Raw genomic sequence first — 13,650 nt, 5'->3', positions numbered from 1 at the left:
ATATTAGCATATGCGATGCATATGCACCATACCACGAAAAGGGCAACGCGGCGCCACTGGAAATAGAATGTCGCTTCCTGCGCACGTGACGTCACGCCACCGCAACTGTACGCGGTGGGACGCCGTGGTGGTCATTAATTATCGTTTGTAATTAGCTCCATGTCTCAGGTTTATGGTCTGGTGGTAATGGGCATAGTTAGAGGTGCTCCGATTTAGCCTTTGGGCAAAGTAGCTGTGGTCGACCTCAGGTTTTTTTGTTTTACCAATATAGGAATGGCAGAGGAGCAGAGGCCTTACGCCGCCTCTGCTCATCTGCTATTATGGTCTGGTGGTACTGGGCATAGTTAGAGGCGCTCCGATTTAGCCTTTGGGCAAAGTAGCTGTGGTCGACCTCAGGTTTTTTTTGTTTTACCAATATAGGACTACCCGCAGTGGACGACGTGGGCCACTGCCCCCCGGCCTTGTAATCCAGGGGGCCTCCCGCCTCTAGCGGTCAACGAAAAAAATGGTCACCGGAATGGACCCAAAACTGAAATCTATGTGATATTTGTAATTTTGTAAATCAAATCAACTTTTTTAGACTAAGGGCCTTCGTTTCACTTTCCGCTCCGGGCCTCTGGCGACCTTAGACCGCCAATGTTTACATTGTATTGTGGCAGAGGGCCCCGCAAAATGTATTTTGCCCATATAAAATTTAACTCTTACACCGCTACTGCAGATGAGCATTCATTACACCTGTTGGTTAATTGCTACTACTGACCATGGACATCTGTAATCATCTCCAGATGAGATGACATTCCTACCTAAGGTCGGTCACAGATGCGCCGCTACCCCTGAGGACTGAGCTGGAATGCTTGGGAAGTATGTCTCCCGTTTATCCTTAGTTTATGGTGATAAGGGCGACATACTTATCCGAGGCGCTCTAACTCAGTCCTCAGGGGCTACAATGTATCCGTGACTAAACTTAAGTAGGATTCTAATCTTATCTGGGGTTGATAACAGATGACCATGGGTGACAGGGACCATGTCCCATCAGGGGAACCTACTGTATGCTTATTTTCTACTACTTCTATACAACAAAAAATGTGTATTAACATATGATTGTGTTTAAGCAGAGTTTAAAATCGTTAACCATTTCAATTGCCATAATGCATAATTTTTAGTTTAAACATGTCAATAAATACAACTTTATTATTTCCTATGTTTCAATATTAACGTGATATTTTCATTGTTTCCAGGGTGGCTACCAACACCCCGCACTTGGTGAGCCTTGGCACCGGCAGGCTGAGCACCGCGGTCACACTACATCCCATCAAACAAGGTCAGTTGGTAAAGTTGCAAGTGTAGAACTCTGGACCTCAGAGTGGGAGGGATTGAAATTCATTCCACGAATAATAAAATAATACTTGTGTGGCGACTTCCCGCAACTCGTCAAGAGATAACGCTGAACGTTTCAGAATCACGCTATCGATGTTTTCTCAACTTGTAACTTATATACAAGCGCCGAACTGAGACTGTCGGAGCACTACCGCTCCGCATGATCACCTGGCCCAGCGGGAGATCTTCCATTTTTAAACTTGGCTCAACCCTCTTTTAAAAACTGTAAATAGTAGAACCAGTATGGTTGACCCGGGAGATTCCACCGCCATACCTATGTCGCCATATATATGTCGGTGGAAGGGTGTAGATACCGGCTGACTTTCATATGAGGCGACTATCTTAGTCCTCAGAACTGGAAATGTCCAACTGTCCATCTGTGATCGACTTCAGGTAAAACCCGTACCTTTTCTATATTGAATTGATTACAGATGTCCATAGTCCTCAGTGACGACATAAGTTAGGTACAGAAATTCATTGTTCAACCTTAGTGACAACAGAACTTGTTTACAGATCCAATGTCCATGGGCGGCATTGACTTGTTACCATCAGTTGACCTTCATGCTCGTTCGCTACTTGATTTTTTTTTAAATATACTAATATTTACGTTATGACAATTCCAGGCCGCGTAACAATAGGCTCGGACCCGACATGCGACATCTACGTGGTGGGCACGGGCGTGGCGAGCGTGCACTGCCGCGTGGAGAACTCGCACGGCGTCGTCACGCTGTACCCGCTCAGCGGCTCCACGCTGCTCGACGGACTGCCCACTGACAAGCCCACTAGGTTGTCACAGGGTGAGTATACGCTTCGGGACAGTCTATTACCCTACAGTGCTAGGATTGCCATCAACGTGACAGACATCAAATGTTAAAAACGCTTAGGCAAGGTCGAGTGTCGTACCGTACTATGATTGTGCTATGAACGTGTCATACAAAAGTTTTTAAGAAGTATGAGATTATGACCACGAGACGGGCTCGTCATATACCAGCTGTTTTAATACTTTTCAGGAAAAAATGTCTGACACGCTCCGAGCACGGTCATGGTATGACTCGATGTAATATAGAATCTCTTTTATATATGCATAAGCGAGAAAGGTACGGTATTCTATGTACCAGGGTGAGTGTACGCTTCGGCATAGTTTGGTATCATACCGTACCATGACCGTGACAAGAACGTGTCAGACAAAAATGTTAAAAAGTACGAGATTATGCCAACGAGATATGCTAGTCGCAGACTAGCAGTTTTAATAATTTTCAGGAAAAAAATGTCTGATACGCTCCGAGCACGGTCAAAGTATGACACGGTGTAGTATGGTGTTTCTTTTATAGTGTAAGGGGTCTAGTTATAGTATACATTTTAAGGAATCAGTCTACTGGACCCTACCTCATTACGACCGACTATGACTTTACGACGATAGGCTGGTGAGTAAAGTCCTTAATCACTCGGCTCGTTTCAGGCTGTTTTCTGATCATCTTGGAACCTTGGAAGAATTTAGTCGTGCACAACCAAAGATCTTTGGTAATGGACTATCCCTTATCCCTCATCTCACTAAATTGATTTGTGGATAAGACTAATTGTTGCTGATTTCTTGGCAGAATTTTTCAAGTCTTCATAAATAAAAAATAAAATATTTTAAGATTGCGCGGACGATATTGCCCCTATAAGTAAATATTTTATTCTTTTAATTCATCCCCTCTTTAACTCCTCACCCTAAGGTTGCCTGGAAGAAATCGCTGTGTTAGCGATAAGGCCGCCTTTTGTATCGTCCTAAATTGTATGTTTTTATTTTTGTTTACTATATTGGGTACAAAGAATATTGGGGATAAAGAATATTATTATTATTATTATTATTATTCAACCCACCCAACCTATCAAACCACTACATCAACACACACATAAACCACATTGTAAGTATACCTTGGTAAAACCGAATGTTAATCGTGTAAGAGGATGTAAAGAATAAGAAATAAAAATAAGGCACTTGAAGAGGAATTATCTGAAATTCTTAGAAATAACCATTTATCTATTCGATTCCAGGTAGCATGCTCACCATCGGCCGCTCGAACTACTTACGCTTCAACCACCCGGAGGAGGCGAAGCTGATGAAGTCGGTGCTACCCTCGGGACACGTGTCCATGGCGCCGATACAGTTCCAACCGAACGAGCAATGCGTGTCACCTGGTAAGGAAATGTATTTGATGATTTAATACTAGACTATAGGGTATAAACAATGAAAATTGAAGAAAATGTGTAATTATGACTTGGGTAGAATTCACAAATTCATTCATAATCCATTCATAATAGAATTCATAAATAAATTAATAAAGAATTAAATGAATGTATGAATGATTTCTTTTAATTAAAAGAATGAATGAAATGTGTATGTTATATTAAATGTTCTGCGTTTTTTTTTATAATGTACCGTATTTCCATTGTAAATTGATTTCAGTGTATTGATCGTATTTGGGAGTAAGAAGCAGGGCTCTTACTCACGATTCTATATAGTAAAATGTAGCGGTGGGTCGTTGAAGTTTTTTCCGTCAACGAAACGTCAACGTTAATTTCCGTTGATCAACTAGTTAATCAACTAGTTAATTTCGTCAACGAGTTAACGTGTTACTAATTTCAACTTGCATCAATAATATCAATATCAATTCTCGATATTTATAATTATAATTATTTATTAGGAAATAATTCGATATGTTCTACACAATTGGAGTTCAAATTATGCTATTATACCGACAATCAAGCTCGTCTGCTACTCGTATATTATAAAAAAAAAGTTAACGTAAGTTTAATTCTAAACAAAATACAATTTTACGTTGAAAATAACGAAACGTTCCGTTTAACGTCGTTGACGTAACATTGATTCGTTGAACGGTTGATTTAACTTGTTCGTTGATTCAACGACCACCGTTAAAAATACAATTTACGTTGAAAATAACGAAACGTTCCGTTCAACGTCGTTGACGTATTTAACTAGTTAATTTCTATTGGGTTAACGTTGATTCGTTGAAAGTGAATCAACGGTTGATTTAACTAGTTCGTTGATTCAACGACCACCGCTAGTAAAATGTCATGTATGTCTTAAAGGGCATCAAACGTTGCTGTATGAGTCTTGTTTTAAAAAGAAATATTTCAAAAGGATATTATTTAAAACATTCATCACTGATTCACATTTTTATGATTGGTGAACTCCATTTTTCGAAATGGTGTTCACTATTTTGGCATACCTACATAAGTTCAAAAGTTAGATGTCCGTTATAATGCATGTATTATAAATGAAATTAATGGACATAATTTCAATTTCAGGTTACGGCAACAACCACTCAGAGCCAAACAACCAATGTTACCAAAACACCAACATACAGAAGATATACAAAGAGAACGCGCTAACACAACTAGATCAAGAACTAGACATGACGCTCAAGGAAATGTCCAGGAAGAAACCCCCAGCCGTTCCCAAGAAACCTTACAAAGATCTAGACCAATCAGACTCAAACTCCGATCAAGAGATAAAACCAAAAATGGGCAGCATAATGGCTAAAGTTTCAAAATTTGAGTATTACGCGAAGCAACAGAAGTGTGTAGGCAGATCACAGTTCTATACAACAAACGAAATGGAAATCTCCCCAAAAGTCTTCAGTTCTAACTCGCTAACAGTCAACACGCCAGCGAAAGATGTGCTAGGCGGTCGAAATATCCCAAATTACATGAACAAAGTGAAGCAGGAGCAAAAGATGATAGTGTTGAACGAGAACAACATGATCGAGTCGAAGAACTGTTCGTACGCGAACGTAGCGATACGAAACAAGACGAAGATCGACGACATAGTTCGCAACTTCGACGACACACGACACGACTATAAGTTGAAGAAAGTGAACAACGATCAACAGAGTCGGCCGGATAACAACATTTATGGGAAGATCAATGTTGATCGCAGACAAGAGGATAAAAACGAGTGTAAGAACAATTTGGAGATTAGCAAGAATAATATCGATCGTAATGAAGATCCTAATTTAGATTGTAAGGGTGATTATGGAAGAATCTGTGATAGAAACTTTTCGAAGCCAATATGTCTGCCGTCACCAGCGTATGATAGGAATCCACAATATTCGCCTGTTTACGCCAACTGTCATTATGATAGGAGTTTCGAAGCGGAGAGCAAGAGGATGAAGGTATGTATTTTAAATTAGTCTTATTTTAAAATTTCGTTGAAAGTATCGGCCTTACAAGTCTTATATGACGACCCGCGTGGCGGAGCGGTCACCATACCGGTCTGACGCGCAGAGGGTCCCGGGTTCGATCCCCGGCCAGACATATCTTTAAATGATGAATTTAGGTTTCTGTTTCTGGGTCTGTGTGTTTGTGTATTTGTCTCTGTGTGTGTCCATAGCACCCACGATACAGGGAATCCTAGTGTGGGGATGTGAGTGTAGAAAGCGTTTTTTTATTATATGTAGGTACTACCCGGCAAACTTTGTACCGCCTCAAAATTTATTTATCAAATATATTTCATATAAAATACAGCCTTGTTACTCATAGATAATGTAGCTTTCCAATAGTGAAAGAATTTTTAAAATCGGTCCAGTAGTTTTTGAGCCTATTCATTACAACCAAACAAACAAATAAAGTTTTCCTCTTTATAATATTAGTATAGATTTGTGGCATGATTATAGACAGTTAAACATATTTAACATCATTCTCGAAGTTACACTTCTTTTGGGGTGTTTGAGAAAAATGTTAATTGAATTAAAGTGAATTCTTAAAACACTGACATCTAAAATCGACACCATAAAGTTGGCTATATCATTATTTTCTACTTTAAATATTATTCAGACGTTTTGTAATATGTTTTTGTTTTGAAATAATTTAAATCTTACATGTGTACAAGCTGATACATGCCTCTTTTTTATATTTTTTTTAAATACGCCAAAGAAGTATTACTTCTTACGTAACTACATACATACACACATTTTTTTAGTTTTAAATGTAGCTGATTTCTTTCATAGTCCACTAATATAATATAATGATAATAAAATAATGTTTTTATAAACGATATAGTATACTGAAGACAATGACACGAGAAGCGATAAGGAAATTCCGCTATTATTTTTATTATATTTTAAACAGCCATGTTATCTGTTGACAAAGAATATATGGAAGAATATATGGAGATGAGTAATAAATCTTCTTATCATTCAGCAAATATAAGTCATGTTAGATACTATGAAGGTTACCTTCAATCTTGTATGTAGAATTTAAGAAATAATAACGTTTTTGTACTTATTACACGTAAGAAGTTTTACTTCTTTGTACAAAAAAAAAACGGTTGCACTCCGGGAGTGCCGGCAGAAGTGAAAACTTTTGAAACCTAACCTGAATAATAAAATATTATAAATACAAAATGAAACTGACATCTATTGACATATTTTTCTATGCTGACACTGGATGATATTTTGACTTTTGCAGTTTGCTTTGCTGTCTTACGAATTTTTGATCAGGACACGTGATCCTGACGCGAGTTTACGTGTTTTACTCATCACAATAAGTGCACAACGCCGCTAAAGAAGTTTTCACTTAAAAAAAACAGAAATAATTCTGAAAATGTATTCCTAGTGGTACTAGCATTACTAGTATGTTTATAAGAAAGACGGGTAAAATTAAATCTAAAAAATAATTGCTGGTAGCAACGCCATCTATGCTGGCAATATAAAACTAGTTGATCATGTGACCACATAACTTCTTTGCTAAAGTTTCTTATTAACTTAACCTGTTGGTTATAAAAAAGAAATTATTATTTGTCACGAAAATATTTTAAACAAATTAAAAAAATGTCATATTGTAAAATCAAAGTAACAGCTTTACACTTATTGAGTGTAAAATTACTCGTAAATAAGGTATTTGTAAGAAAAAAACAATTATTAAAAGTTTTGTCTGTCTGTTTGTTCTGGCCAATCTTTGAAAGAGCTAGACTATTTTGACGGGGCTTTTATTAGCAGTTAGCTATGAGGAGTAATTGAGGCTACTTTTATTTTATAAAACAGTTAGGCTTCCGTGCAAAAAAAATAACACTCATGAAATGAAATAGTATAAAAAAAAACTTTTATTCAAGTTGTTTCGGAACAAATTGGATTTGACGGAAAGACGGACTGACAGATGCACGACGTCAAGGATTCTGTTTTTTTTTTTGTACGGAACCCTAAAAAGTAGTCTTAGTTTATTCTATTATTTTCATACGGAACCCCAACCGTCTGCGACAGCTCAGTTATGTAATCGGAATACGAAATCAAGGAAACAATAGCACTTATCTTAAGATAACAGGGTGATAAGACAATCACACTGCAGATATATACTGCGGAGCTATTTACTACTGTAGCGTGAAAGGGGGGAGGGTTTTTGAAGATTTTGACGAGTTTTCATTGATTTTGTTATAGATATACAAGATAATTGTGTTGTCTGTGTGTTGTTAGTGCGTTCTAGTGATAAAGGTTAGAGTTTGGTGCAGTGTGAAGTGTTTAAATATTGAATATTGAAATATAAAAAAGTGAAGAAAAAGTTTCAAAAAGAACAAGGATTCTAACTTTTAGCCGATTTAAATGTATCAAAAAGCAGTGAGAATGTTTAAAATGTGTTAGTTATGCCCACAAAGGACATGACAATATTTTAAAATACATATATTTCTTCAAAAACATTTTGTTTAATAAAATATCTTAAAAAGCCGTAAATAGAAAACACCTCAAAAATATAAAAAAAAACACTCAAAACTAACTTGCAAAATACAATCAAAATTAATTTTCAAAAGTGTTTTTAATGAACTTGTTCAATATAACGTCATGACTTACGAAATAAACAATACTGTTATACATTATTGTCTACTAATGTAGCGTGTAACTACATATAACGAACAGACACGCGACCCAGCGAGCCAATGCCAAAAATATCGATTACACCTTTCGATTTTGGTCGAGTTCGATTCTCCGTGGTTTTAGTCAAAGGTTGTGTTTTGATGAATTCAGTGCGTGTATCAAATAATTTAAGTTTTTGATAAAATCTGAACGTTTTTGAGAATTGTGTGTGAAGTTGAAGATTTAAAATAAAAGTGGTTAAGTGGACATAAGTGTATAATATCAAGTATTAGGAAAAATATATTACGATATTTATCTAAAAAATATATCAAATATCGATACTATATCGATACTGAATATTTCTGGGTTATGTGTGAAAAAGTCGTGAAATGGCAAAGATGTCAAAATTATTATCTAAACTACTAAAAAGGACAATGCGAAAAGTGTTTTAATTTTTTTTAATTAGATTCTTAAAACGGTGACAATGACTTGTAAAACTACCCACACGACCACGAGGAAGTTTCCTTCCCACAAACGCTTACTCAAACTCTTCGTGAGGAACTTGAAGAAGAACACGGCAGCGTTGAAAGAACTAAAATGCTCCATCGACACGAAACACAATCAGACCGACCACAGCGACCGAATGATCGAAATCGCGAACGAAGTGAACGAGAAACTCGAAATTGTTCACAAGCTACGAAACGATATTAAGATATACAAAACTATAAATACGATACTAACCAATCACTATATCAAACAAACCAGAGACCACGAGAACAGCATAGACAACAAAATCATAAAACTCGAAAAACAAATCGTACGGTCGTATGACGATTTGAAAAAGGAAATAAACAAAATGGCGGACGCCTGTGTTGCCAGGAATGAGAATACGTCAAATATTTCCGCGCCGATTCAAAATAGTAACGTCATTATGTTCGGGAATGATATGAAATATAATCAGATCAATGAGATATATATTAGAAACGAAATATATAATAATATTATTAAGAAGATTGATAAATTATTTTGTGGGATGGTAAGTTACTCTACATAAAAAATATGATCACCTGTCTACAATTATATGTCATTTCTAATTTGGAACTCTCAATAATAATAATATTTCTATAATTTCGATGCCTTGAGGCGCCCAGCAGTTGATTTGGTTGGAAATCGATTGGTTTATTCTTATTCCATAGACACCAATCATCGACGATCGATCGATTACCGTCTCATCTCGCTAAAATCGATCCAATGGTTTCGGAGATTAGCTGGAATAAACAAACAGACAGGTGGACGGATGGGCAGATGGACAGACACGCAGACAGACAAACAGACAGACAGAGAGACAAAAGATTTAATCATAGTTTGGTTATAACCACCGTATGCATTTAAACATCCAATTAGTAAAATATTTTTACTTTAATATGACAAACAAGCACTTCAATTTTATTTATATGTACATCATCATCATCATCATCAACCCATTACTGTCCCACTGCTGGGCACGGGTCTCCTCTCAGAATGAGAAGGCCTATGGCCATAGTCCACCGCGCTGGCCAAGTGCGTATTGGTAGACTTCACATACCTTTAAGATTTTTTTTTTATAAATCTCTCGGGTATGCAGGTTTCTTTACGATGTTTTCGTTCACCGTTTTTAGCAAGTGATATTTATTTTTTCTACTACGCACATAATTTCGAAAAATCAGAGGTGGGATTTGAACCTCAGACCCCTCGAGAGGCCGAGTTTCTTAACCACTAGGCTATCGCTGCTTTGCTATTATTATACACACTCATCAATTAGACAAATTCCTTAAAACACCGTTATCTGACATTATCACCGGCCTACATAAATATTACTGGAGATTTTAAGCCGTTTCAAATTCCATTGTTAGTTTTTCTTCACGTGTTTTTGATATAGAACGTATTAGAATTTCGGTATATTATTTATAGTGAAATAGGTAATTAAAAGTCATGAAATGTATGTAGAAGTGTTCAAAGTTCATACATAAACATGTATGAAATTTATAAAACATAGACATGTTATATATATATAAACTAAGTCAAAATTACTGTTAGTGTTTAACATTTACTAAACTTATTTACTTATATGTATGATTTTTTGTTTGTGCGTACTATTTGTCTTGGGAATCAATTGAAGTGACGATATGGATGAAGTTTTCATACATTATAAGGCTACCGTAAACCATAGATTAGTAAAGATACTTCGCCGCCTTGAAATTGAATGAAGCCACAAATGACTTATTAGTAAGATCTTTTTTTGAATTCTTGACAAATAAAAACATTTTTAGAGAAAATTTACGAATAAATAACTAATACTGCGTAATTTACATAATAAATAAATAATTATTTCAAATATTTTAGGGACATTTTAGCACGGAGACGTGGCAAAACTTTTTTACGCAACTAATTCAATTCTCTAAACTGGGTACATTTTCTTGTTAGGAGTGAGTAATCTTTACTAATCTATGCCGTATACCATTAACCAATCTACATATTATTATTATTTGATCTACATAGATATATTTACAAGTTTTGTTTTGTTCAAAGATAATTTTTTTACTGTCGTCTTATTGAATTGTGTTTAAGTTTTACTAGAAGTATTTAATTTTAAGTATTACATTTTTTTTTTGGTTTACAGGCATACCAAGACAGAATAAAGGAGGAAGAACAGAAAGAAGCAGAAACCGCTCGCCTTGAGGAGATTCTTAACATGTGCGCGGAGTATGAAAGACAAATCGCCTCAGGTATATACAACTATCTACAATTACTTCAACCGCGTTTAAAACTATTTCCATATCATTTTGAAGGTGGTAGAACCCTATGTGGTTCGACTCCCGTGGCACCACCGCCACACGTATTTCTGCCTCATAACAGCAGTATTAAGCACTGTTGTGTTCTGTTTTGAAGGGTGTGGTAAGAGAGACATACTTTTCCGAGGCGTTCCAGCTTAGTCCTCACCGAGTCCGCCGACCTCAGGTAGAAATATCTAATCCTCTCTGGGGTTAAACCTCTCGGGTCTCGCTTAAACCAGAACACAGCAACGGAGTCGAACCACAGAGAGGTTCCACCTTTAAATTTCTTTCCCTAATCAGCCTACGGTTAGCTATCCAACTACTGACCCTTATACAGTGAAACCAATAAGATCATATTGATTTTGACAAATATAAAGATAATTTTATTAATATAATATTTGCCATTTCAGGTGTCCCCATAACGCCAACGGAGAAGAGATCCCACAACAAAATAATAACCAACGGATCTCTACCGCGCAGTGCGGCCATGAACAACCCCAACTTCATTCAGACCAGTGAGGGGTATTACAAGTAAGTATCTTGCAATTAATTAAAATATATTACTACGTGAAGCGAAAATTTCGGATCTTACTTTACAAATTTTGTTCGCACGAAGGAGTGTGAGATTTGGCATAGTTATATTATATTCATTTATTTGCTTTTAAATGTGATACAATCTAGGCTGCTAACAATATTTACAATTTTCCTTGCACTTAGTTTGAGGAAAGCATCTAAAATTTTAAAATTATACGAACTTTACATTTGAACATTATTTTTTATAAGGAAAATAGTGCAAAGAGCCACAATTTATATGTAATAAAAATGCATTAAAAACATCGATTGCTTACGATCATACTATCAATTAAATATAAGTCAAAAGGAAAATGGTGTTAAAATAAATACAATAGTCTATTTTAATAAATATAGTTCTAAAAACTAAAAAACACGCTTTTATGATCAAATCAACTAAAAAGTAGAAAATAATTTTCAATCTAGGAATCAATTAAGGAACAGTAAATTGTATAATTGTGAAAAAAAGCGTGTAGTGCTCCACTTATTAATTTTCGAAAAGCACCCCACACTTTTTTGAAATATGACTAGCTAAGTTATACTTCGCCTCACCCTTTTAATTAATACATAGCAACGCTTAAAATCGATGCGCGGCTATTATAGTGTACTTCGAATGCCAGTATTTTGAAGTGTTTTAAACAGCTTTTTATAATTTTAATATATTTTTTATTTCCAGGTTCGATACTAGTCATAACCGAAACAACCCTATGAGTAAGTCGCTACCAATACAAAGGAATCTATCTAGCTACGAAAACTTTGACACTTCACAGTCTCCCACACACTTAGACCAAATCACACCAGAGGTCGCTATAAGAGATAACAACTACGAAAACGTAGGCAGGATGGATGAAATAGGAATCCCGGTCTACGAAGACAGACACGATCTATCTAGTCCAATCATGATAAGGAAACTTCAGAATCAGAACGAAAGACTCGCCTCCCCAGTCGGGAGTCCGTACGAGAATGTTTACTTCAGAAATAACGCAATAGGGTTGAAACCGAAATCGCCGAACACACAAAGCCCGAGGACGCGAATAAAAACAACATTCGCACACAAAAATCTACCGTCTCCTCAGTATTTCGTATTCCCGACCCCACCGCCTGTAGATAACACGGAAAAAACAAATTTCGATACAAAAATAGATGAAAATAATACTGATAGTAGCGAAAGTCAAAAATGCGGTGGGATAGAGAAACAGTTGAGTTTGGAAGAGGAAATACCGATGATTGATGACGCTGATATAATTAATGATGTCGAATTTAGGTACTCTAAGATCATTAATGATAAAAATGAACAAACTATCAAACAAAATGATTCTGATGTAACTAAAAACGAAATTGAAAGTGTGAACGAACAGAGTTTAAGAAAGAATCAAAGTTTCGATGATGTTAAGAAAGAATTAATGGCGGACATTCCCGAGTTGGAGGAGTTTGAAAAAGATTTGAAACAAAATAGGGAGAAAATAATAGAAAATATTACTGAGGATATGAAGAAAATGGATATTGAAGCCGAATCGATTGATAGTGCGTTGTTAGATGATAATGTTGATGATCTGAAGACTAGATACGAAAGTTTGAAGGACAATAGGAAGAAACTTGTAGCGGAAATACATGAGATTAAATGTAAAATGACTGAAATTAGGTCGCAAGAAGACGATATTCTCAGAGAGGTAAGTGTATTTAATGCTAATATAATAATTATAGTTTAAAAACTAAAAACCACGCTAAAATAGCACAAGGAAAATCGTTAATTCTGATTTCTGACGATCCTGATGAGAAAAATGGGATAAAATTATTAGAATTGTGTATTGTCGTCGGTTCTTGATAATTGTTCAAAATTTTAATTGGACCGTTCAAAGTGGGTAAAAATCGAGTTCAAAGATTCCGTTACATACATACATACAGGTCAAAGTAATAAAAGCGTGGTAATAAATATAGAATAGTCCGTCCAAACTGTTAGTCCCTTCTGAAGTTGTTGCGCGCAGGTGTAGTCATACAATTTGTTATGGCGACGCTGCTCGTTTCTTTATTCGGAGCGG

At 36.1% G+C, this 13,650-nt stretch overlaps 1 protein-coding gene across 1 annotated transcript in view; it reads left to right on the top strand.

Annotated features, from left to right (window-relative positions):
• LOC140745823 (uncharacterized) overlaps nt 1-13,650 on the top strand; it is a 126,951-nt gene that overhangs the window by 80,451 nt on the left and 32,850 nt on the right. The window contains exons 3-9 of the mRNA XM_073077742.1: nt 1,239-1,321; nt 2,001-2,174; nt 3,418-3,561; nt 4,693-5,558; nt 10,888-10,993; nt 11,452-11,572; nt 12,288-13,281. Coding sequence (XP_072933843.1) covers nt 1,239-1,321; nt 2,001-2,174; nt 3,418-3,561; nt 4,693-5,558; nt 10,888-10,993; nt 11,452-11,572; nt 12,288-13,281 — 2,488 coding nt within the window. The remainder of the gene's footprint in view (nt 1-1,238; nt 1,322-2,000; nt 2,175-3,417; nt 3,562-4,692; nt 5,559-10,887; nt 10,994-11,451; nt 11,573-12,287; nt 13,282-13,650) is intronic.

The sequence above is a fragment of the Epargyreus clarus genome, unplaced genomic scaffold (assembly GCF_041222505.1).
Source record: "Epargyreus clarus isolate Ecla_fem2 unplaced genomic scaffold, WU_Ecla_fem_2.2 ptg000011l, whole genome shotgun sequence".
Lineage (NCBI taxonomy): Eukaryota > Metazoa > Arthropoda > Insecta > Lepidoptera > Hesperiidae > Epargyreus > Epargyreus clarus.
This window is presented reverse-complemented; position numbering and strand designations above follow the sequence as displayed.